Source organism: Hirundo rustica, chromosome 8 (assembly GCF_015227805.2).
Source record: "Hirundo rustica isolate bHirRus1 chromosome 8, bHirRus1.pri.v3, whole genome shotgun sequence".
NCBI lineage: Eukaryota > Metazoa > Chordata > Aves > Passeriformes > Hirundinidae > Hirundo > Hirundo rustica.
This window is the reverse complement of record NC_053457.1, coordinates 21,123,545-21,151,344: the sequence shown is the minus strand read 5'-3', so window position 1 is coordinate 21,151,344 and position 27,800 is coordinate 21,123,545. Positions and strand designations below refer to the sequence as shown.

Sequence of the window (27,800 nt, the reverse complement as noted above, 5' to 3'; positions counted from 1 at the left end):
TATTCAAAATTACAGGCGAAATGGATTCCTTCTATTATTAATTAAGTACTTCAGCATATTAAAGATGGTGATTTATTTATTGGAGCTACTATGTATGCCCCTATTCATACATACAATTTAAACTTATTTTATGAAAAATTCTATAAATCAACACCACTGTCACGTGGGATATAAAAAATACTAACAACAAAAAAAATACAGAACAGTTAGAATAATATTATTTCCAATATTTACATTTTTTACAGTTAAATGCATTTTTCCAAAACAGCAGAAATCTTGTAGAGATATATCTTTGCTAAGTCTGCTAAAGTTAATGCATTTGCACGTGAGAGAAAGATCAGAATATGACTCCCAGTAATCATACAAATACATAAAACTTAGTTTTCCCAACGTAAATAGTACCATTTCAATGAGTCGACAGATGTGTTATTCCAATGAAGCATATAACCAGGATGTTAATTCTCATAATACATTTTAAAAAGGTATGTCTGAAAGTTTGTCTCAGGCCCTTTTTAAGAGGCATTGACTCCCAGTGTGTTAATGCCAGTCAAAGGAATGATTAACCATCCTGTAAAATTTTGCGTTGTGCTCTCTGAAGTAAGAATACAGTTGCTCTAAAACAGTGCTGTTAACAAGAGGATGGGGACGCCCTTTGGATTCATGTAAACATCTCTCCCTCCCATCACTTCTGATGCAGTAGAATCCCTTGGTTTGGTTAAAATAAAAATTAGAAGACATAATTCGGGAAGGAAGATTTAGAAACCTTTCAACTTTTTGTAATTCTGGAAGAGGGTCCTTGATCAAAGTATTGCCATCCACTATATGAATCTGATCCAAACTGAAATGCTTAAGCCACTTTTCCATATGGACATCATATAGACTTCTCTGAATAGCTTTGTATTTGGTATTAAGCACTCCATTCTTAATAACAATATCTTCAAAGAGTTGAACAGGCTTGTGACTTTCTACTCTGTTGTAATATACTTGGGTATAGTCAGATATAACTCTCTCAGTGGGATCTCTTAGAATAAGCAGCAGTTTAATGGAGCTATTCATGTCATGAATTCTTCCTGGGGCCTGTGGGGATGTAAAATAGCCTGGTGTTTTCTCAATTGTAATTTGATTTCCATAAGAAAATGGCATCAGATTTCTATACCAGTCTATTCCTTTCACATAATTTTCATCCCAGTCAAAGAAGTGGACTTCTGTAGCTGCCACCACAATATTAGGATGAATATCCAACATTTCCAGCAAAGCCCTGGTCCCTCCTTTACGAACTCCTATGATGATTGTCTGAGGTATTTGTCGGCTCGTGCCAGGAGGTCTCACCTGTGCTGAATAGTGTTCACTTTTATTGCTGAATAATCCCACTTGTGACTTCAGTGTTTCCAACAGTGCCCCATTCTCAACAGGAGCACCCCGAACATGAGTCAGCAGAAGATAAGCTGACACAAGTAGGAAGGCCATGTGGAGAGGAATAATTATTTCAAGATAATGTTTAGCTCAATTAATGAAAGAATAGGTGAGTCCCCTCTTGAGATGGTTGGCAGAACCCGTGGTAAGCACACAGCAAGTTTCTGAAGCATCTGCAAAATAAAATAAGACAAGTCAGTGTTTCTAAACTCATCATCAGTTAAAAAATTCAACTCACAATTCAAATCACAAAGCTAATCTGTGATCCCAATAGGAAATTTAAAGGGAAGTTTCTTCCCCTGACTTTATTTCAGAAGGACAGAAAAGTCCCACCCATGTGTTGAGGCTTTTTTCTCCTCGACAAGAGTGACCAATGATGGATACTAATCTTTCAACAACTCTTACTTCCTCTAATAGAATTTTGTACCTGATTTGAAATCCTGAACATTTGTTGCTTGCTTTGATTTTCCTAATTATCTTCCATGTATACCACATACTTCTTGTTGTAAGTACCGTACCACGTATGATAACAATAATTCCAAAGGAGATTTGAATGTCAATACCTTTCCTCAAATTCCCTGCTAGAATAGTATATTCATATATCAATAACAGGCCTGGATGATGGTGCCACCATCTGGGTTCTAGTGAGCTATGAATCATACAAAACCAATTCTGTTTACTTAGACACAGAAAACAAAACACTGATAAAAGCAAGGTTTTGGAATCTGAGTCCTTTAGAGCAGAAAGTGTGTCAAAGCAAGAATAAAGTGGCTAAGTTGGATCAGCGTGTGTGGGTGGGGAAACGATGCAGAGTGGACGGATTCTCTGCAACTATCCAAGTGTTGTGATGCACAGTCATATAAATGTTGGAAAAGTCTTGGCAAAATCAGATCTTCAGATAAAATTCTGCAGTTCCTCCAAAGCTTTGTATAAGAGAAGTCCAGATGCTTTCTGGTCACTGAGGTATTTCTGCAGGGAAGCAAGTCTGCTTGAGGCTGAATAGCTTCTTTTAATTAGTCCACGTTACATATGGACATTTTAATTAGTGATGAATATTAAATATCTTCAAAATTTGCAAAAGCTCGAGGCTTGCAGGTATATCCATGTGCAGATATAAGAAAACATCTATGTAACTGTGTTACTAACATTTGAAGTCTCCTGGGTAACTCTACTATATGATATTTGAAATAGCTTACGGGTCTGCCATCACAGCAACAGTTATTAAAAATTCAGATCAATGCAACACCTGCACTTGAACCACAGTGCTTGGATTGTCTGTTTTTAACTTTAAAAATCCTACAAGACAAATTCCCATTGAGAGGATTCTTGAGTTTCACTCCATTTCTGAGCAATTAGAGGATTTTAAGATTTGTGGGATATATCTACATTCTTGTCTTGTTTTCAATGTAGCACGCAGAAACAAGTTTCTTGTACAGTGAAGCAGCAGTAATTTAAAATACAACAACCATTTTTGGAATAATTTTGAATTATGGCTCACATTTTAAAGTAGTCTCAGAAATGTCACAACCTTAGCTCCTTTTCTAGTGTTCACTGTCTCTCTTTTTCTGAACATATTGGTCACTACTTCATCTCTTAGAACATACAGCCAATTCCCCTTTGTCATAGCATTCACTATTTCTATTTAAAAACTGTTTATTTGAGTCTTATTTTACAGGCTTAAAGATTTTAAATTTTTGATAATAACAGTCTAGGCAGTGCAGCAGATTCATTAAATCAATTTTCTGAATTTTATTGAAACCTTCTCCAGCTTCTTGGATATCTAGGGAATGACTATAGTCAGCCTCAATGACCACTAAACTCAGAGTTATATAGCAAATATTAACCCTAAAATTGTCATTTAAAAAATAAACTATGACCTTTAGTGAAGAAATCTGCAGAGCACATTCCTTGTTATGTCCAAGCAAGACTTAAAGGGCAACTGCATCTCCAAAAAGAGCACAGTTTGAATTAGGAACAGTGAGTATACAATTACTAAATATTAGAAAAGTCTAAGTATGAATTTGCCTTGTAATGACAGACAGGAATGCTGTTCTTTAAAAACTGAAATGGAGGTTTCATTTTAAAGATTTTTTTTTTTTTTTCCCCTAGGAACTTCACACAGAAGTTCTATTTGGAGCTCCCAAGAGCAAAGAATGCAAGGATTTCTATGGCAGTCACAGGAGGGAAGGATAGGTATGTTTAGAACAAAAACATTTATAGTTTTTGTTCCTTTGGATGGCAAGTTTGGAAATGGTAGCCATGCTGTTTAGTGCTGCAGAGGGATTAAAATGCATTTTACAATGATGGGAGCTAATGTTAGTTTTGGAAAACTCCTTAGGATGCACAGCACAAAATCTGAAGCATCACACCCCAGATGATTCCTGGGATGCCAGCTTTCAAAGAAAGGAACTCAGCTTTAATCATTTCAAGCCAATTTTTTCACGATTCACAAGGTTCCTGAAGAGTTCACTCTGAGGAAAGGCACAGCTATGCATAAGATGATTTCAGAAGCAGCAACATATGACAGCATGGCATCTTTCCAGACCTGTGATGCCAGCAGGCTGGGGTTTGGGAGCGGGGGCCAAAGCAGCAATTAGTCATTCTTTTAACCTGTTCTGAAATCCCAGTGTTAGTTTGCATTCTATTCATCTTCATTGTTAAATTAAAATTCTTTCAGTAAGACTAAGGAATTGTTTTTATACAAATCTTACCATTTTTCTCAGTTTACTTCTTTCACGATAATACAGCACTTTATACATTATAAATGCCCTTGCACATCTATACATTAGATTACAAGAACTTTGAATGGAGGGAAGACCAGCCTGAATGTCTGCCAAGCAAGGGATTTCTTACAAATATCAAGGTGGGGACATAGAGCTCATTATCTGATTTAGATTCTGGAAGTATCCCATTTTGAAACGGTTTCATGAACTGATTCTTGACAGGTATTTTAGGCAATTTTATTTAACTTGAAAGAAAACTATTTTTAGGTTTCTTGAGAATTAGTGTTCTTGAGACTAACTAGGTTAATAGCTTAAATTGAAAAAAAATAGAGAGGAAGATGGAAAAAGCAGGAATTTCTCTGAAATATACTAAAACCAGAGTAAAAAAGAAACAAGCATTTGATACTGGGACTTTTCAGTAGTATTATCTTAGTAGTATAATAAGATGTGCTCTTCCTAGATCTGGTGACAGGTGAAAAATTTCTCAAATACACTTTTAAAGTTTTGTTTTAATAATTCAAACACAATAACATCCCTAAGTAACTGAGGTTTCTATTTTCATGCACCTAAGAATCAGGTGCAAATGCTGAAACCCCAAGAAGATTGTAAGCTGAATGAGAAAGTCATTTTTATCACTGAGGAAAGATTGGTCTTCCAAAATACTCTGAGGTTCACTTCTGATGTGAGTGAGAGTCTGCTTAATTTACCATCTGAAGTCAGCAGTTATCTGTGAAAAACATTCAGACAGCAAGTAGCAGAAGGGATTCTGCATATTCTGTGGATTGAAGTATAGTTTGAAAAATAATTTAACATAGTTACCAACATTTTAACCATTTTTCAAATTAATTAATTGTCTTACAAATTTCTTAGAATCATTGTTAGGAAAAAATCTTACCCGGGAAATACTACAGAAAAAAATAAAATTCAAAATGCACTGTAAAACTGGATCCCTAAATAGATCAAAATTGCCTTTGGGAATAGTTCTATCAGAACAGAATTTCAGCTTTGGCCTAAGATATTTGATTGATTTCAGTGAAGCTCTAAGATGTTAGGTCCTGTGGTTAGGTTATAATTGCTACATAAATGTAAAGGTTTAAAAGAAGATTTATCATGTATTATTGGAATATTATTTGAATAATTTTTGTGTTGTTGCTTTTATGCCTTCATGCAATTACATTTTTAGAAGATATTAGCTTCTTTTTATAATGAAAACAATATATTCTACATTGGTGCACTGCACCAATGAAGAATCTGAAAGTATTCTTATGAAACTAACCCCATGACACACGATCAGAATTACAATGCCTTATTACCATTTTTCCCTATTTATTTGGTAGTGTTGGTGTTGTTTAGTAACATAAGGAGCATCAACAGATATGATACTTATTAAGCAGAAGCGTAACTCAGAAATAAATTCATTCCTTGCAGAAAGGACTAAGTGAATAATACCTTGACCTGCCTTTTGTTTTTATTTTTTTAAAACCTTAGAATAGACTTGAGAATTGCTATGCTGGCTGAAAAATCATTTTAATATTACAGAAATGTATTAAAGACCCTTAACTGCTGCACTCTACTCTGAAGAAACTTCTAAACATCTTATGATTTATCTTGCTTTGGGGTAAAGTACAAAATTGTACGGTAAACCTAAATATATGATTATTACTAATTTATAACATTATTAGTTCCTTATAATAGTTCCTGTATTACTCTGCCTGTGATGCTTTTCATTGGAGAATTCTGCAGCACTCTGTGTTAATGAACTGCACCTTATTAAGGCACCATTCTCACCTTACAGGAAATTGACCAATGTATAGATCCAGCTCAGGAGTGCAAATGCTTTGGAGAGTCAGGTTAATCTGATGTGCTCAAGGTCATATAACACCTTTATAGTCCAGTCAAGAATAAAAACCCCAGGGCTTCTAATTCTCCATCCAATTCCCATTCCAATTTCCACTTCATGCCATTCCACAGAGCCTCTCACAACCCTTATGATAACTTATAACTGGATTACATGCTGAACTGAAAAGCAAAGAGGTTCCTCAATGTTGTAGCATAAAACTCAAGTTTGGGATTTTTGTTTGTTTGTTTGTTTGTTTGTCTTTAAATTTTGGAATAAGGCTGCTTCTTTCCACTTGCTCCTCACCAAAAAAAAAAAAAAAAAAGGAATCAAGTACAAGCTCAGGATTTTGTTGTTTCAAGGCATTTGTGCAGGAATACTTCTGCTGGTGACTGAAAACTGCAACAAGTGGTCAGAGCAAGTATAACAAACCACCAAATTTTGTCTTGGTTTTTAAAAATATAATGGGATACAAGAAAAGGTACAGTTTTCTTGTTAATTTCTATTAGATATGAAGTCATCCCAACACAAAGATCAATCACTGAGAAGGATACAATGCAAACTTGTTAAGGCTTATTGGCATACAAACTTATAACAGCTCAATTATATCTCTATAATTAAGAACATCTCTAATGTTGACAATATAATAAAACAATTCACAACAAAATGTCATATATGGTGAACAGTTTCAGAAATTTTTTGAAGGACAATAATACTGTGATGTCAGTTAGACCCATGTAAAGTATCCCTATACAGACTGTCTTATCTAATAAATAATTCTAAACAACAGCAATATAATTCTAGAATTTTTGGAATGTCCGGAATTAGGCTGGTGTTTTTCCTTCAGTAAAACTAGGATTAGTTACATAGCATAATAAATGCAAACCTGCACTCAGTATGGCTTATGCACTCTTTTAAAACAGGCAAATGAATTATCCAGTGCATACAGGACACATTGCTTTATAGAATCCAGTATCAATGTATTAAAATCCAATAATGTAATGACTAATTCTATTAACTCTAAGCATTAAATATTAGAAGTAATACTGCCATTAAAAGTCCTCTTCGTAATACCTTAATTCTGATTATAATATAGCTTGGGAAATAATGGACATTTGAAAATACTTGGCACATGTCCAATGGTTGAACAGAAATATATTCTCTTTAATATTAATTGGAAGGAAACACAATTCAGCTATTTCTATCCACACGTGTGACATGTGCCTAGGAAAAGTTCAGGATACAATGAGAGCACATTCCTGAGTGTGAAAAATATTAAAAATTGTGGAAAATTTTCCTGTGTAAAAACAATTGTGAGTCTTAATTTTATTACAAGCAGAGCAATTACTCTGCTAGAATGAGATCAGTCAGGTGCAATTGCATAATTTTAGAGCTCTGTCCTAGAAGTGAGATTTGATTCAGAAGAATCCCAAATTAGCTATTCCATGAGATTAAAGACTACGTGGGAAAGGAAGTTACCCAAAGAAATAACCCTTTATAGGGCATGAAACTTTTCTGCTACACTTTTCTGCTATGTTCCACTCCCAGACTGCTGTAGTAAGGAAATAACATTTGCATTGTGGGTGCTGGGCTTTATCAGAATCAGGTAGGAGGGGTCAGTCCATTCCCAGGAACACATGGAGCTGGACATGAAGAACACCTCCCACCTGGAACCGTGAAATATCTGCTCCCAGCTGGAGAAAGCAAGAAAGGGTAAGAGAGAATAAAATACGACACTGGAGGTTTGTAACAGAGCTGCAAGTTGAGCTCAGTGATCTCTTCTCAACAAGGAGCAGAGGATTAAGCATAAAAAGGACCACAGACCCGAAGTCAAATAAACATTGCAGCAGTTCACATTGCAGTTCACTTTCAGATAAAGAACCTTAAGAGTCTTGTAGGCACCTAAGAATTTTGTTGACTTTCATTTTACTCAGACTATGGACGTATTTTTGTTAGGGAGATGCACTAAGAATTCCTAAATGAGGTAACACCTAAAAACCCACGATCCCACTGACTGTCCAGAAATGCTGCCTTGTTGTCATAACACCTCTTTGGGTAATGAAAAAGTTTAAAGGTTTCTCTTTAAACATCAATACAAAAATATATGTTAGCACAAAGAAATACAAAGACATTAACATTTTAAAGTCCTAATCTCAGCAGTGAATTTATTTGTGTGAGCCTTTTCCAATGAGATTGCAGTTTTACAACAGCCAGCAGTTACTACCTTACAGGAATAAATAAAAAAGAATAAAAAAGGAAATAGCTATTTGTTGAGTTAAGGTAGGAGCTACAAAGTAATAGCAACTGGCTGCAGGCTTCTACCAGGTACACAGATTATAATGGATAAAAAAAATACTAAGAAACATTAGCAGAAACTATAAACACTATTAAATCATTGACAGGTGATATTAGCAGATAGGAGTTTTGAAAAAAGTTAGCTCCCCTAAGGCTAGCATTACGTTTCCTAATTCCCTTTTCTGATAACTCAAGATAGAAAATTGTCTGATGTTAATACGACTGCAAATATGTAGCAGTACAGTAATATATACAGTATAAACACACTAATAAATTTCTGAGCTAAATAAACCTTCTACAGCTGTAGTTTGCACACTTATATTTTATGGTATCTTTGAAAAATGTCACACTCAAACCGTCCACATAAAAGTCACTGAATTACAATTTCATAAAGATCTTTAATAAGTTCAGCCCATAAAGCCAGGCTATTTCTAAATAGACATAAATAAAATTCTGTTCCTATTAAGATGCAAAGAGTGGATAGTGGTCAGATTAGCACAGATGAGAAGGTCCATTTTACTTATCACATTGGCATATTTGAAATGGAATTGCATTACCATTTTGTTGAATTAAACTCACACCTCTTATTGTTAATTAAGCATCTGAGTTAATATAAATTGAAGTACCCAAGATGCCATGCCAGTTTTTCGGCCAAACAAGCAGTAGTCATGTAATTATAGGGATGCAAGACGTAACAATGTGTGGCTGATAAGTAGCTTTTGTGTATATTTCTACAGTACAGCAAAAAGGTTAAACTTCAGCCTCTCTACCTTTGGTATAATTAATTGAATATTATTAATTTTCCCACACTCGTTGTCACAAAGAACACCTTAATACTCACAGATGTTTAGGAAATAACATTAGAATTTGATGCAGAGGATTTATTGAGAGACCTTTCTTTTAAAGGAAAAAATTCCTCTGGGAGTCAAAGATGGCAAGAGAAGAATTTAAGAGGGATGAGGACAGGTTAACTCTGTGGTACAAAACTGCTAATTCCTACAGGACATCCATGTCAAATAACTGACCTTAAAATCTTTTATGCTTTTGTAAAGAGCAAAGATTCCTGGTACTGAAAAAAAAAACCCAAAAAACCCCATAAAACCGCATACACAAACCCCTCCACCAAATCCCACCCCTTCCAAAAAAACCCAACCAAAAAGCAAAGAAAAACCACAAACCCATGCTGGTTTTATGACATTACAGCTTCAAGGACTCCAAAAAAGGATAACTCAGAGCTTTTCTGGGCAGCCCCTCTCAATGTTACATTTTTGTTTTCAGCACTGCCCAGGGCAGGGGAGGAGCACTCCAGGCTCCTCAGGCCATGGCAGCTGCTTGAGCATCACCCTGAGACAGAGCAGTGACATGTGGGGAGCTGGCCAGGGGGAGAAACCAGGCAACAAATCCTTGCAGGCAGGGAGACCTCTTTAAGCCCACCTTAAAAATCTGTCCAGCAGTGAGACGTGTCAGATGAGTCTGATGAGCTCAGGTCAGGACCTTACCCTTTGTTTATATCCTTTGGAATAACTTTTCCAAGGCTCCGACATTAGTCCCTGGGCAGCAGTTCCCTGATGTTTTCTGATAGGAATTGCTCTGCTGGGTCCCATAAACCTGTTGGATATCCCCATCATAGGAGGCATGAAACAAATGGATCCTTCCCTTGGAAACGAGTCCTGCTATCCAACAACCGCCAGGCTGGAAACCTTCCAGTGGCAACCGCAAGCAGTAAGAGAAGGATCTGAGCCAAGGATTCTTGGCTCAGGGTTACACTGTAAAGCACAGATGTAAATTGAGCAAGGAATTCATCCAGAATAAAAAAGAAGCGGCTGAAAGACCCATCAGAGTTGAAATATTTTTGCTTTGTAAAGGATGACTGAATAAAATTTAAGAAAAAAATAACAGCTCAAGAGCTTTTTTTTTTTTTTTTTTTTTAAGAGAGTAATTACAGAACAGAAGATGTGAGGGGATATAAAGAAGCTGAAATAATGAATCAATGACGAACTTTAGATTGAAAATTTAATTTTGAAATTTTGGGTATTGACACAAGCCCTGATAAGAGACAAGATGAAGATAAAGGTCAGAGAAAAACAGTCTGAGTGAGTAAAAAAATGGGATTTACAAGCCAAGAAGCGTACTAAATCCACACTGAATTTAGTAGGTATGCTGAGAGACTTCAGGTATCAAAGAATTAAAAATTACACAGAAAGGAGCTCATAGTCCATCTTTTCTCAAAGTAAATGAACAAGTACAACTTGAAGAGACTATAGAAAGCAACTGCTTAGGAATTCTTAACACTTACTTAATTAATATTAACCATTAATAAATGTATATTTAATAAGTTTAATATTAAACTTATTTAATAAATGTATTAGTGAAATACATAAAAAATATTAGCAAAATAAATATATTAGTCAAAACTTTGTCTTCCACTGGTAAACAAATCCTTGCTAATAAAGAAGGTAAATACACTGCAATATCAAACTTGCAAATATATTAGAAAAGAAAAAAAGAGATAAAATATTTCTTGAATAGAAGCTCAATGCTTCAATATCCATCATCAAGTTGTGTGCACGTTCAGCCCAGCAGATAGCTGTAGAGATACAGGAATGAAAGCAATATAGGGAGCATTTGAAAGTGGCTGGTACCTGGAATAGAACACAAAAAACAGCCCCAGGTGTGACACTCCTGTGCCTCTCACACTGCTCCTCAGGCTGATACTGGGTGGCAAAGATGGCAGGCTGAACACATGGAGTAAGTAATAGGTAGAATATTTTCTGGCTATTATGGAAAATCAGAAATCAGACCCTTCCTCCTTTCCAAACCTGTTTCCACTGCCTAAGTAGCACATTAAAATACAGGAAAATACTCACCACTCTTACAAGTCTGAGAACAGATAACTAATACCACACAGTTCTAAGGATTTTCTCCAGGACTTCTGAGATTTAGTAGGGTCCTATCTGACTGTCTTTTCCACTCTTTAGTTGGGAAAGAAAGAACTTAGGAAAGCTTCTATGCAGTCCAAATTTTTCAAACTTTGATGTACAGCCTGAATCTATAGACAGACATGTCAGTGGTACAGCCAAAGATGTGGGCACACATCAAAAACTCCTACATTTCAGCGGAAAACGAAACAATTCCCTTTCCTCTTTCTGCCCAGTCCAGACTGTTATGACATCTTCCTTGTGCAAAAACGTCCTCTCCTTCTACAGGTTTAAGGTGTCCTCACAAAACCACTTTCTGTTGATACACCGCTGCGTTACAGAGCACGGTTAATTGGAGCAGAACATGCTCCTCACCACTCAGCATCACTTCTGCCCCGTAGCTCAGTGCCATGGTGCGCCCAAACAAGCCTTCCACACCTTCCCTTTAATGCTGCTTCACTTCAAATCAGTTACAGCTTCTCAGAAAAGGCTCTTTGATGGCTGAGAGTGCCTATAGCAATTTTTTGGCACGTTTAAGCTCTGTCAATTTTCACCTAAGTCTTTAAGATAAAATCATATTTGGGAGCCATCACATACATTCAGGATGTGGACTCTAGGGCTTCATATTTGTGGTGACAAATGGTGAGGGTTTGTCACCTTAGAAACTCTAACTAGAAAGAGCTACAGTAGATGTGGTTGGAGACAAAATAAGAGCATGGTAAGATTAACTCTCAGATTTAAATAATGTATTTGCTTTTTATGATAATAAAATTTATTACTAGCAATTTTTTATTTGAAACTGTAATATCAATTTGAAAAACTTCTGTTGCACCTAGGTATCTTATAATGACCTTTGCATATTTTTCTCCTTAAATCTGAACGGTCTTACCAGTATTCAGTGAGCAGATAAGGTGCTAGGAACACTTAGAGCAGAGAAAGAGGCAGAGGTAGGGAAGGGCTCTGATATATTCTCATTATTAGCTGCAAATTAATTAGAGCAATAAAGAGTTAGAATGTTCAAAGCCATTCTCTTAAGACTGGGTAGGCTGTGCAACACATGTACTCGAATTGATTCTAAATCCCCCGATTTCAGCTGCTCAGCAGACACAGTATGGCAGCAGACTGGTCTCATAGTGCCACAGCTGGGCATGTCCCCAAGGACAAATGCTTCAACACAGCATAGAGGAGAAAGGCACCCCCATTATCTTACATTTGCTCTCTCAGTCTCCTTCCTCCCCAAATAAAAGAGAAAAACCCTCAAAGTACAAAATTTTATTACTTTAATTCCAAACTGGCAAAAAAGACTTGATTTTTTCTGTAGGAGGAGGTGATCAATTTTGTAATCCTAGATCCATGCTGCAATTATTTTTTTCTTCTTACTATATCACTTATGCTCCACATATTCCATACCGTTCTAGTCCACTTAATCTTTTTTCTCAGGAAATTTAAAAAAAAAAAAAAAAGTTGTTGATCAGTACTCATTTCTCTTTTCACTGTTCTCCATTGCCAGTAAAACACTGGTAATGTAAAACACATAACACAAAGATGTAGGTGTTAGTATGTGGTGATTTTAAACATAAAATTCACATCTTGTGCATCTTAATCCTTGTTTCTTTGCCCCGTGAATACCCTTAGCAGTCCCTATGGATGGTGCAATTTTAAAGAAAATCATTTTCTCACTGTACCTTTTACTTCTGACTACATTTTTTCACCTAGTGAAGCATTTGGAGTTTTTGCAGTGTTAACAGGGTATTATTAGCAGTTTTTCTGCAGCATCCTTCTTAGGATGTGTCTTAGCAGTGACTTTAAGCGTTTTGAAACCAAAGGTCAACATGTGAACACCAGTTAATTTACAAGTCCAGTGGGATTTGTAGATAAAAAACAGAAAGCAAAGCACCGAACCAACACTGTCAAATCAGATTGCCTAAAACCACGTAAAATCAAAATTATGTTCTACTGCCATTTACCACAGAGAATAAGAGTTTACTCCTTTAATAAAATGGAGGTGGAGTTGCATAATGCTGAAGCTGAGACTAGCGAATCTTAATGCACTACATAAATTGTGGTGCAATTTCTAAAGATTTTGAGGCGCTTTTTTAGCTTCTTAGGATGGCTGAGAACTCCACTGAAGGTTTCCTGTTTTCAGGCACTGACACAACAATTTTCCAACTCAGCAACTGGAAGAAACATATGCCAGTACGCGTAAAGATTCTCTAGCAGATATTGGAGCCTCCCTCTTTGCAGCTGACAATGGATCCAAACCGTGTACCCTTTCATAAGGACTTGAATATTTTGAAAAAGCCTCATATTCATATAGTATTTCAGAAAGATTAGCATGAAATTTAGTTATGGAATGAGGATCTCTGTTGGAATCTCCAATTTACCTACACAACCCATTCATCCTGCTGCTCTCAGGGTTTAGCATCTCAGTGTTTGGCCATTGCCACATTTAGTGGTTTGAAGTAAAGTCATAATACTATTTCCCCTGAGCCTAGTTTGTGAGAAATGTGTACTTCTATTTAAAGCAACATCATGTTTAATTTCGTGACAATAAAGGATTCCTTTCTGCATTCTGAGTGTTCATTCCTCTTACCTTAAAATATGTGCTCACAAGGGAAAATAAATCTACATTTGAAATTTTACTTGCAACTATAAAATATGGAATAGTTGTTTCTGTTTATAGCATCCTAAAAAAGGTAGCACAAGTATGCAGTGTAAGCTACTGGTTATTGATGCCAGTTCTGTTTTAAAGCGATGATAATAACTTTTCCTCTCAAGAGAGGACAGTATTTTTTTACAAACTATAAATTGTATATATTATTTCACATTTTAGTGCTGAATTTTTTTTTTTTTCATCTTGGATTTGTAGTTTGTAGTTTGACATTTCTTAGCTAAAATATTTTCATATTCATGTCCCACTTATTGTTAATGGCATCTATCAATTTCAAGCAAAAGGAACATTAATATTAAGAGAAGGTTAAATTTCTTCTGGAAGGTTTTTTTGCCCAGGGAGGTGATATGCATGCACTTGGAAAATTATTACAATTACTGATACCTTAAGGAAGAATTATAGTCAACAGAAAAAGTGACTTTGAGTTTATAGATAATAAACAGCTCAGAGCAGATTTAGAGATCAGAATCAAGCTGCTGGGATCAAACAATATTTGTCAGTGTGTGAGAAATAAGGGATTCAATTACTGAATGTGAAAGAATCATAATTCTTAAACCATGGAACTTACCAAAATTATATAAGACAATAGGCCATAGCATGTCAAAAAAGTAATAATATAAAGCTATTTCCTCCGACTTTTAAAAATGTGGCTGATGTAAGTGTCAATCAGAGTCTGGAAATATTTCAGTCAAATATAAAAGTGCCAGCAGAATAAATCATGAACTCCAACCTATTTCATAGAACATCATGGTCTGCTGTGTATGTATGAGTATGCAAGAGAAATTGAATGTGAGGTACTTATAATTATAACATAAAACCATCTTCTACTAAATGTACCACAAAGCCAGTCATGAAAGAGGAAAGGATAGGAGAAAGGAAGGGAAGTGATGAAAAGTAAAAAATTGAGCATTTGTAGGAAAAACCAGTTTGTTAATAATTTTAGTGAGTACAGTTAGGATCTATACTTGTGCAAATACACACACACATATATATAGCACGCAGAGAAATATAGAACAGACAGTAATAATTGTAAAGGTAGAGAAATGCTGATAAATGTGGATTATAAAAGGGGATTGAAAATAGATAAATGTGTGTGCACTGGAAACATGTTCAGGATCAAATGCTGAAGTGCAGAAGAACTTAGATTTGTTACAACATATCAAACCTTAGGAAAAATTAGATTTTACTATAGTGAAGTATAGTACTATATAGTACTATAGTGATTTTACAAAGGGAAGCAAAAGTTGTTAAGGATGGTCTTGAGGTAGATTTTAGTGGAAATTGAATTAGTTGGAGTTCAGGTTTCATATTTTCTTGTGGGGACTGTATCAAACACACCTCGTGCAGTTTTGCCACAACAAAGTGAGATAGAGTTTGAATTTACAGTTCATTACTGCAAATAGAGCAACATACTCAAGCTCTGCTTATTCACATGAGGAATTAATGTTCAGCTAATGTGTTTTATAATTTACTCCTCAGATTTCTCACAGTAATTTCTCCTTGAAGACAAGCCTTGAGAGTGAAATTTTTCAGAACCATTTATACTGGTCTTATTCTAGTCCCATAGAAGTCAGTCATAGAATTTTTGCTTAGTAACAAAGTTATAAAAATATTGAAAGGTTTTCCTCTCTTCCTCATCTTGTGCTTTTCAGAACTATTTCTCACCTTGTAGTGATATTACAAAGGCAAATTCAAACACCTTGAGTGTTCAGGTGATAGAAGTACGCAGGAAACCATAAAATGAATTCCTTAAGATTGAAATGCCGAGATGCATTGCTACAGCTGCACAATAATGGTAACATTCAATCACTATGCATGTTTAGAAATACATCCAGGTGTTCTGGAGAGATTTTAAATCACAGAGCTGAAAAACTACCAAGCAATATCAGCCCACATGTTGAAAGATATTTCAAACCTAGAACAATACCAACAACATCACAGTCATTGATGTAAATTGAGAGAAATTACACTGAAATTAGTGAGAAAATGAAAAGAGCGATGATATGCTAAAATTAAATCAATTTGTTCAGATTATGCCTCCCTCCCACATGAACAACCACATATCCTACTTTGCTGAGCAAAATTTTTACACTGACTTTGGATTCCATTGGTCATGCAAACTAAATATCATGGGCTGAAAAGCAGAACAACAAAGTTTATTTGGCCTTTTGACAAAGTACTTCACTATTAGTTTCAGGGTAAAAAAGCAAAGATTCAATGTGGATTTTAAAAAAAAACTCAGAAAGCCAAGTGTAGGCATGCACAGGAAATTCTCAGCATCCAGTCAATTCACAGCCTTGCACCAGACTCTCTTTAGGAAAAGGTACTGACTGAGAGTTTCAGAGTCCAAGGAGCTTCAGTTACTGCTGCATTTGAAATTTGAATTTCAAATTAGAGACAGACACCTAGATCCCTTTGACTTCCTGGAAAGCCCTAACTTTGGGATTCTTTATGAAGCACTCAAAAATCTCAGTGAAAACTTCAGCTGGATGCACAGCAGTGGGCCAAGGCCAGCACATTACGAGAATGCAAAAGCAGAAAGAGAAAATGACAGCACAGTTTCAATGCATTTTGGTAAACTGATGTTCAGAGTGACTAGAACAGCGTGTTTCATTCTGGTCAATCTCTCTCAGAAGGAAGAGGGAGTTCAGAGGAGACTGGCAACAAAAGATTGCAAGCATAAATAATTTGTCAATAGAGGGAAGACAATAAAAAAATGCAGAGTCTGTGCTTTGACTGCTGCATTAGATAAATGAACTAAGATAACCCTTGCTCATTCCCTCACAAGTTCACAAAACGTATTTCAGATAAACAAAAAGGTAATAAAATTAAAACTGACAAAGTTATATGCTCTGAAAAATGCACCATTATTCTAGGAGTGTCACTGTCACTAAATGTTACTGCAGGTCTGTATAAAGCAAGCAAAAAGAAAGCAACTGCTAACAAAGAAAAGGGACATTTTAAGTTATATTTCAAAATAGAGTATTAAATTTCTTATATAAAAAATCTACTCTAAAAATAGATTTTACAAGAGCTCCAGGTGAAACAGAGATCAGTTTGAGAAAACTGCGTTCCTGGGTTCATAATAACTAGGAGGTATGTTATACAGAAATATATAGCAACTTACTAAAGATACTTTTCAAAGAAATTTCATATAAATAAAGTCTAAATAATTTTAAACACCTTTGGATGTGTTTGTTTATTGAGTTCTATGGAAAGAGGGAGAGACAAAAAAAATTCTCCATTTCTGACTAAATGACCGTGGTTTCCACTCCTATCTCTCAAAGCCCAGCTTTGAGAGAGCTATCTCTCAGAGCCCAGCTTTCACTAATTTAGTAAAGACTAGGAAATATACAATTAGAGCATACGGTCTGACATTGATATTGACAGTACAAGCAAATTTGGATCTACAGAAGACAAGGAAAATGGGAGCAGCATGCCTGATTGGAGTCACATTCCAGAGGGGAAAAGGCTGCAAACATAAAAAATGAAGCAAGCTAGGACAAAGTTAGGAACTCAGATGCTTCTGTTTCATAGATGCCAGGGCACAAAGAAACATGATTAAATGGTTAAACTTAAGAGGATGTGTGATAGCAGTCACAGTTCATTTAATGTCAGATTGTGAGTCGTGTGTTCTAGACTCTGGCCATTCTCACTGATCTCTAAATTTTCTGTTGCTTCATATTCAATCAAGACACCAAATTTTAGGCTTCTTTACTCAGATCACACCTCACTAACACAAAGAATAACAAGATTATGGTCCATGTAAATAATCCTTACTGCTTTTTTCTTGGAGATGGCATTAATTCTTGGACAGTTTCTAATCCATCAAATCACATGAAATCCTGCAGGGCACAACCCTTATCTAGCCAAAACCTCCACACCTGGGATTTGTAGAGTTAAACAATTCTTTTCTACTTATATTTGTTTCTATTAGACTGAAGCCTATTTTATGCAAACCTTTTCCTGGAGATAGCAACAGCATTTTGACACCCAGTCCTCTTCTCCAGTATTCTTGAACCCTTCCTGTCTTAAAGTCACCCTTGTCTCCTCCATAGTCCTAGTAATTAATAAAAGATACCGCTTACCATGATTTTTATGCTTTAAAATTGTGCAGTTCAATGTGGCTTTTTGCCAATAAACACTGAATCAGCACAGCTTTCTTTCAAAATATATTAAAAAGAAAGTACAGGAATTAAATACGAGGCAAGAGTTGATATGCGATTAAATCAAGAAAAAGAGATATGAATATATACAGTGAACAAATTAAAATATAATTAGCCATGAAAGGAACATAATTTCATGTGACAAACAACAAACATCTAAAAATACTATCCCATTTGTCTCAATGGAGATGTTAATTTCAGATTAAGTAAAATTAAAACAAACATAGAAGAGACAAAGCCGGCTCTCCATCTCTTAAACTACAAGCAAATTGAACCATGCTTGCATCTTAACAGTGTTTTTAACTGAAACATTTGTTAAGAAAGGCTATACTTGATTGAACCAAGCATTTCTTTGTTTGTACCCTCCCTCTAGCCCATCAGGGCTCTTGAAGGAGTGTACAAACCCAAGGCAAACACGCAGCGATTTTTCCAAGCACACTTTCCTAGGCTCCAGTGAGTCTGAGCTGCAGTGGCTCTCCGGAACAGAATTATGAGCTTTATAGTCTTTAATGGACAATATCAGAAATTCTGTAAATCCTACGACTTTTTGAATCACTGTCAACACAGCTTGTGTCAAGGGGTTCCATGGTGTAACGATGTGAAACTGAAAAATACTTCCTTTGTTCAACTTGAACACGTCACCTGCTACCTTCACCTAATGCCCAATGCCCTTGCAGCCAAGAGCCAGCGAACAATCACCCATGATCTATTTACTCGCCACTCACGAGTTAATAAACTTGTCATAGCCTCCTTCAATTTTCTTCTTCCCAGACTGAAAGCTTGCAGTTTTACCTGTTCCTTGTTTGAGAGATCCATTTAATCATCCTTTACTTATCCTACCCATTCTTCTCTTTACCTAGCCAAGATGCAGGTGCAGTGCTGTGACAGTGCTTGTAACCATCAGGCTCTCTAATTAATTCTATTTCTTTCTAAAAATGTGTAATATTAAATTAGCATTTTTTTTTCTGCTACTATTTTCATAGCTCGCAGTGAATACACTGTGAATAGATAGTGTCACAATGAAGTTCTTAAACAATAATTGTCGTTTGAAGTCCATTCTTGGGCACAAATTTATAGGTTTTTTACCCTTTGAGAACCACTTTATGTTTATTTACAGTGAATTTCGCTTGTCACATTACCACTCTGTATCACTGAGGTGCTTCTTTGCAGTTGGATTTCATTTCGCCCATTCTAAATAATTTACTATCAACTGCAAATTTTCCTTTATAATTTTACCTGTTCTAATGCATTTGAAATAATGCTGGTCTTATGTCTTTAACAAGTTAATTTGTAAGCTCTTTTGTAATCTACACTACTGTGGTTTAAGGTATTTTTTGCCTTTATGTTTCTGTTATTCCTGGATAATGGAGTAACAGACCTGCCTTAATTTCTTACAAACTGATTTGTTGTCTCCTTGTAAGAAGACTTAGCCAAACTCTGATTTTTAAAACTGAATAAATGAACCTCTAAGAAATAGAGCAAAAGTAGGCGAAGGGAGCCATTTAATATATAATCAAATAAGCTAGAATAAGTCAATTGAAATTTTTGCATTGTAGAGGATCTTAATTTGTGAAGCCCAAGACTAAAACCAACCACACAGTTCAGAATTCCAATACACTGCTTTGGAAGTGGCCTTAATGAAAGCATCAGTCCACTTGCTGAAATCTGCTGATGTTTTTGCAATAAACCTCCTCTACAATAAGTATACAACACAAACCCCCCTTGCCAGTGGGAGTTATTTGTACTCAGTTTAATAGCTTTGGAACAGTTCACGAGAATAGGTTAAACGTTAATAAACCAATAATGTTTTTACACCTGACATTTTATTATTTGGTTAAGGCTATGCAGCATCTCTGACACTGAGCAATTATTTCTGGAAGATAGTAGTCAGTATCTCAGCTAAATTTAAGAACTATATTTTCATTTTTCTCTCTATTCAAGACATGATTGAACAGAGATATCCAATAATGCTCTTAGTCATGTTTTTGAATTTAGGCACACATTAGAATTCCTTGGGGTAAAAAAAGCCATATTTCAGACTAAAAGTGTTTGCTTAGATGTTTTTGGAATCAAAGAAAACCAGGTGTTATATATATATATATATATATATATATATAAAGAAAACACCACCACCACCCCCCTGCCCCCCAAATCATGCTGCAATTTCAGCAACATCTCCTTCAGTTGGCAGACCTTCCATATCAAGTCCTGGGATATTTTAATGATACTGCTGTATCTGGTACTTGAACTTCACTTCAGAAAGGGTAAATCTTAAGGTTCATGTAAATAACTCCCTTCCAAAATTCATTGGAACTGCTCACACATTCTTAAATATTTGATTAAGTGTGATAAATGAGAAAGGAGAACAAAAACAATGAACTAGAAAAATATGCTCAAACTAGTAATTTGAAAAATACGCTCAAACTAGTAAAATTTAGATTCTGACACAAAACATTTCAGGACTCCATAGACATGGAAACATAGGGCAACTTTTTTAGAAGTTTCCAGTAAAATTTAATGCATCCCTACTAAATTAATATTAAAATACATCCCTACTAAGCAGTCTTTAATGTACATGATTTCCAAATACAAGACTTACAAATATAGCCTATATTAACAAGGACAGTCAGGTACATATCCCCTGATAATAACTACACCAAACAGCTAAGAATAGAAGCATATATAATTAATAAGTTCTTCAAAATATGTACGTTAAATATTCTTCAAGGCAAGAGAAAATATTTTTCTCACTCTGTTTTCTTTGAAAGCGGACATTTGCACATGTGCTTACAATATCAGCACTTATTATTTTAATGTGTCTACTTCAGAATAAGAAAATTAAATGGTCTTGCCCATCTGAGGTAAACAATGGCTTTATGTTAACAGTTTTTAATCTTACTGAAGAAAAGTTTTAAATACTGTGGCAAATAAAGGTAATGCTTTAGTCCCAGGCTGCAAGGACTTTCACTGACCTCTTAACTATTCCTGTACTAAATTGCTACTTCATTTTTAATAAGTGTTCTATAAATGAAGTAGCTGTTTGTATTCTGAATCTGCAATGTGGCAAAAATTTCTAAAAATGCGTCCCTTTCAAAACCTAAAAAATTTCAGTCTATTATTATGTAGTAGTATTTAAGAACATTCCCAAGACCTAATGTTTAATAGCAGACATGTATTTTAATGACAGAAATATTAAACAACAATGTCAAATAATGTTGACTTTAAAAATAAGAACTCAGCAGTATTAAGCCCAAACTAAGACAAATTAAATAAATTAAAACAAATGTCTTCAACTGAAGAACAAAGAGCAAACACTGACATGCACGTGCACAGATAAAAATTGTTCCTAAGCTAGAAGGATTAGTCACTGTTCAAGACTCAAGAAACCTCAACTCTGTTCTACCAGTGAAACTACTGCTTCACTTCTGTAAGAGATTTAATTCCAGTTAATTCTAGCAAGCTTAGCTTGGTTTGTAACAAAAAAGCCACGTTGTGTTTCTCATAACATCTAAGCTGTATTTATTGTACCTACACCATGTACTGGAGATCACTACTGCAAAGCCATTTACACTCTGAAGTTTCCTAATTGAGGTTCCTTCTGCAGAACACCAAAGCGGAAGCATTTAAATATTTAACAAAAGTGTCGCTAAGATGTGTTTGAAGGGCTGTTGTTAGGACATTAGTCTGGGCTCTGGGAGAACAGTCAAGTAATTGAATACTCTGATTGAGATTTAATTTGCTGTTGTTAGACCAGACCACTTCAAGAGTAACACTTGGGTCCTCTCCTCCTTACCCAGATTTTTTATCCAGTATACTTTTTCAACTCCAGTTTAATTAACACCTCCCTTGAGATTTCAGTTTTTGAGATTGGGAAGTTGATAATAAATTGCAGTTATAGCTGCAGAGGCATGAACATTGGCATCTATAGTTTTGAAGAGTCCTGAAGGTAACTGTAGCCTCACTCCATCAACAGGATGATTTTGGTCCTGTTGACAACAGTGAGAGGCTACAAATGCACATTTTGAACTGCACAGAACAGTCTAATTAGCATGTGATTTGTATCACTTGTTAGTAAAGGTTAGCAACTTTGCTAAATATACCATCATTTAAATAAGAGAGGTTGCTTCAGCGAATTCCAGCTCTTGTTCTGTGCTGCTTTGTTTTTTTCTTCCTTTCATTCAGTTTCAAGGTAGATCTCAAAATGAATAATCCAATCAAACCTCAAAAATTGTCATAATTAATTAGGAACCACTCTCCTGTCTTTTCTAATATCTGCATAAATCCTTGAATCTTAAGAAATAGGAGTAGGATGAAATAGTATAAATAAACTTTCTTAAGTGGGAAACTTCTGTGTACGTATCTACAATATGTGGCATCACAATGCCACGGAGTCACAGAACACTGAGGTGGAAGGGAACTCAAGAGGTCACTTAGCTTGCCACTCTGCCCCAAGGCTCGATCAACTGTACTGAAACCATTCTTGACAGACGTTTGTACAACCTGATCTTATAAAATTTCCAGTGATGGAAAACCCATCGCTTCCTTAGGCAATCTACAAAAATATTGCTAAAATTGCAGCTATTAATTCAAGGTAGCAAAAGTCCTTACTGACACCGGTCTACAAGTTTAATTCTTTCCAGCTTTAATCCACGATACGGCGCTCTTGAATTCGTGCAGACAACGACTGTGCTCTTATATCTCCATGACTAGGCATAAAAAATGTACATTGGTTTCCAATTATATAAAAAGAGAAATTCTGCATAACTGATCACAAGTGCTCTTAAATTAGTAAATTACAGAGAATTTCACAACTAATCAAGGTACAAATGCATTGAATTCTCCAATTCTCCATTTAAATAAATTTATCTTACTTTCATATTATTTTGATACAGAAGGACACACATTTTCATGTGTATATATATATATATATACATATACCTGTATACGTGTGTGTGTGTGTATATATATATATATATGTATACAAACAAATCCCCTGTGAGTAGGCTGTGGTTTAATACAGATTTCTAATGCAAAGTATTCCCAGGTGTCTTGGTCTGTTGAAGCCAAAGGTTCTAATGATAAAGAAATTAGCACCTTCACAAATGAGGATTCTATGCAGGCCAGGTCAGATGACTTTGACACCTGTCTGCATCCTGACTTGGAGTGAAGAGTCAATATTACAGTTTATTCACAAGCAAGAGCTGGGACTCCCTGTGGGTTGCAATAAGGATGAATTAATTCTCTCCTAACAACATAAAACCCAGCAGAATTTAATATACATTAACTAAGACTTTTTTCCCACAACTTTGTATTTTTTTTTCTCCTTTATGAGAATAATCTTGCTAGACAAATTAAAATTTTCATGGTGGTAGAGAGCAAAAGATCTTGCAGTTATAGGAAAAGAACAGCTTTAAGGTTTTAGTCCCAATATCTGGAGGAAAAAGAGTAACAAAAATAGATCAAAAACAATTTTGAAAAGTGAAAAAAGGGACAGTCTCTTTTTTGATTTTATATCCCCTAGAAGAAAAGTTTTGAACTTACTGAGTTAAATATTGACAACATTCTACCAATGAGTGTGTGGGGGCCTTTTCAAACAGCTGGAACATTATAGATTTTTGCAAGTTCACAAGCTCTGTGCTCACATTTCCAGTAAAAGCCGCTAATACAAAGCTAAATGCCCCTGGGACATTGAAGTGAACATATTTTTCTGCTGGTTTAAGCACACCAGCAGTCATCTGTAGAGTTTACATGGTTTTCTTGTCAATACCTGCTGGTCACAGCTGGTGAAGAAGCAGTCTCACTTATGATCTGCTTGCTAATTAAGCATGGCATCAGCCATTCAGAGTGAAATTTTCAACTACCTGACGCACAAAAGGAAAGAATCAGATGTATTCTCAGAAGACTTCAGTCTTTAAATCATTCAGATTCTGTGGTTACCGGAACTGAATGATAACAGAATTTACTTTTTCAGATTAACATGTAACTCTTCTGATAAACTATAACACATTGTATGAAGGATGAATGATTTAACCCTGATGTTCTACAACGTAATCCTTTAAGAGAAGGAAAGCGAAAAGAATTTGGAGCTATCCTAAAATAATAGGCCAAAAATCTATATAGTCTTCTGCTTCTCCTCATTATCTTCAGTGGTTCATAATCTATCCCTTTCTGTTGACATCTTTCATCATCTAGCTGTGCTTTATGTCTGTTATCCATTGCTTTCCTTGCAGGAGGATTGCAGTCGGTGCTCTTCTGCGCACAAAACATCCTAGAAAGTATCAGCAAAGCCACTTCATTGCTCTGCTTCAAATTCCTTGTCTCCTTGGCCTTCAAAAGCCAGTTGCTTCCTTGCTGAATGATCATCACTTAACATCTTCCTGCTGCCTTTTATTACTCCTCCTTCTTGGTTTGTATCCGTGTGTACTCCCTTAGCTCATGCTTGTGTTACAGACACAGGCAGAAGCCTTCGGCATTTGTACAGCCCCACCCAGTGGTCCCAGGCTTGAATTCCATGACACATTGCAATACAGTAAATAAAATAATCCCTAAAATATTAATTTCCTTGAGACGTCGCTGTTTTGTTTTGTACCTCGTGTGCAGGGAGGACAAATCTGGAGGGGCTGGTAACCAAATCTTGTCATGAAATAGAGCACAGCAGTAAAAGTTAACCTTCTCTGAGAGAAACCTTAAGATGGCAAAAACATTAGTGCAACTACCAGAGGTGGCTGAAAGGGTTTCTTCCCACAGAGCAAAAGCCCACTCGCCAAGGAACGCTATCACATCCAAGCATATTTCTGAGCATTTACAAGCCATGCTCGAATTATTTAAATAAAATATGATAAATGTTCATTTATATCTAGTTTTCAATCCCAACTTTTCAGTTCTTGTCCACCTATGCTTTATACTCATCTTCTCTAAAAAGGGACGTTCAACGTAATTGGGGGGAAAAAAAAAAAAAAAAAAAAAAAAAAAAAAAAAAAAAAAAAAAGGTGCCTTTTGCATTTTTGTTGTGTTCCAACAGGAGAGTTCCTGGTGAGGAACCAAGGCAGGCAGAGAAGCCCCTGGGCTGGAGCAGGCAGTTTTTGGGTGGTGACTGGGGTGCCCTGTCGCTGTGATCAGGGATGTCCCTGTGGGTATTGCAGGGGGCAGAGCTCTCCTGCCTGGACACTCTGCAGTGCTCTCCATGCCTACGCTGCTCAGCAAAATTCTACAATAAACTTCTGCGAGGAAAAACGTCTGATAGAGTTATTGCAAACCTGCTTTTGAAGAAAATACTTTGAAAACTACACAGACTTCATTTTGAAGCCCTTTTGATTTTGTTAGAGGCAAGCTAATCTTCTGTATAGAAGGCTTCAGGTATATATATATGTGTGTGTATATATATGTGTATGTGTGTGTGTGTATATATATATATATATAAGATTTAATTTTAAACACTGATATTCTTTCCCTGATCTTTGGCCATTTTTCTTTTAGTTTCTTAATAGCAAATGAGGTTGAGCTACTAAACTCTCTAGAGATAATTCACAACAGAGCTAAATAAAGAATCGAAATTGAGGCACAGTGAAAAATACATTAAAAAAAAAAAAAAAAAACCCAACATTTTAAAGTAAAGTAGTCCAAAGAGTTAGAAAGCCTTTAAATTTCAACTTCATGATGTTGTACTGAAAAGTCATCCCCTGGTCCTGATTATTTTCCTGGTTTTCTTGTTTTGGTTTTTTTTGTGTTGTGGTTTGTTTCTTATCTCTTCATTGGTGTCTATTCCTTGAAATACAGCTCTTGACTGAGATTTTGGCTGCACCTATAATGAAATATTTTCTGCTGTGGAATACTTGCAAAATGCTGCCAATAAACACTAATAATCAGAAAATGTCACAGCAGGCAGTGCTGTCAGTGCATGAGTAGCCTCACACATGAAATTCTTCATTGAGAACAAAGAATAAAATTCTTTGAGCTTCTTCCAACATCAACTGCTACTTATTAAATATCAGGATTTTACTAAGCCTTCTTTTAGGAAATACTTCAGTGGAAAAAAAGGTCACAAGAAAGCCACCAGTATTTTTTTTTTTTTTTAATCCAGTTGGAGACTTTTGCACACTTGTTACTCCTGTGCAAAAATCCAGTTCTTTTTATGATGATGCAAGGATGACAGAGTATTGTCTGTGAAGCTAGGTTTGCCCTGAGTAAGAACTTTCTGGCATTGAACTAGATTAAAAAGAACAGATGGTTGCAGAAATACAATAAAGAAAAAGAAACGGAAGAAGAAACAGATATAAAAGCATCATTGTCTCTTTCCCTGAATTTTCCCTGAAAGAAGTAGAAAGGAGTTTTTAAAAAGGTTGGATCATCTAATCCAAGTAAGACTCAATCCAAAGAATAATATATCAAACACTTGAATCATAAAGAAGAGCCAGATGCTCAGCTTGAACTTGGACACTGCTAAATGGTAACTACAGGCACTAGCAATAACTGAATATAATTAAACAGAAAAAGTCTTTACAGGTAGGTATAAATCATCATATTCTTATTCATTAGCATAGAATTAATCAAATCCAGGTTGGGTTTAGGTCTCACCTTGTTCTGCATCTGCCCTGAAGACATGGAATTCCTTGTATTTGATTAAATAGAACTTTTCTGGAGCATTAAGAAAACCCAAACAAAACAAAATCCAAAAACAACTGATAGGTAAAAGACAAAAAGTATTAATAATCGTCATCAAAACAAATGTATTTTACAAGATACAAAATACCTCAATTTTAGTTATTCAAGAGCTGTTTTTGTAGAGCTGTCAGGCAGCAGTGTCTCTGGGGAGAGCTTGGGATTACATTTCCCTTCTACATCTTGGCCTGTGGAAAGCTGACATCTTCTGCTAGAGTAAGATACAGTTTATAAACAAAAAAAAGAGCCCTCTAAGAGTTAGAGTTGCAATCGCAGCAACAAAGGCAGGCACACGTGAAGTTGCCACCACTTCTCACAACGAGCTGTGAAGCGCACCAGCATCATCTTCAATACATCCTACACATGAATCTCTGCGTGTGCAGGCTCTTTCCTGAAGTTTAATAATGAGTTGTTTCCTGGGCACACTCTGGTCATGAAGGTCATGCTCAGTATTCTGCAGTAAAACAACATTTTAATTTTTATAAGAATATAAACTTCATTCTCATCTTTGATGCTCTTAGAAACAATTATAAAGCAGCAAGAATTTCAGAAAACAACTGTTAATATTATTTAAGTTCAATCAGAGGTCAAAGTTGTGAGAGTAGGTAAAAGCATCAGAAGTTTCTCAGAACAGCTGAAAAACCTCTATGTCTGACTCATTAAAAGTGCAACACTCTACACCTCTAACAACGTGCAATATGGATAACTCCAGAAAAATAACTATGGCATATAATCTATTCTGTGGCACATATTCACGAGTTCAGAACAACAGACAAGAGGTACAGGTGTGAGCGAAGATGCTAATAATTTAAAATATTGGCTCTTGTTGCTTTATAATAACAAGAGTCAATATATTTAATTATTGTTGCTTTATAATTTTATTATAATCTATAATAACTACCTTTAAAGTCCACTTGTGCCACAGTAATATCTGTACAGTCGCCATAGATGGGAGGAAAGTAAGAAAAGGAAAACTTGTAGACTGCTGCTGAAGAATGTGCAACTAAAGCAAATGTAACCTTTTTGCTAGGCCTGCTCTGAGCCCTTGCAAAATACTTCAGTCTGTAGTAACACCGATGTAATCGTCGAGTATTATCAACTAGATTTTAATTTGAAAGT

The 27,800-nt window shown here is 35.7% G+C and overlaps 1 protein-coding gene across 2 annotated transcripts in view; it reads right to left on the bottom strand.

The window, feature by feature from the left end:
• Positions 1-397: 397 nt before the first annotated feature.
• LOC120755770 (heparan sulfate glucosamine 3-O-sulfotransferase 1-like) overlaps positions 398-27,800 on the bottom strand; it is a 45,289-nt gene continuing 17,886 nt past the window's right edge. For both annotated transcript variants that reach the window (XM_040071229.2, XM_058421541.1), the window contains exon 2: positions 398-1,586. In XM_040071229.2, coding sequence (XP_039927163.1) covers positions 538-1,467 — 930 coding nt within the window. In that variant the 5' untranslated portion in view covers positions 1,468-1,586 and the 3' untranslated portion in view covers positions 398-537. The remainder of the gene's footprint in view (positions 1,587-27,800) is intronic.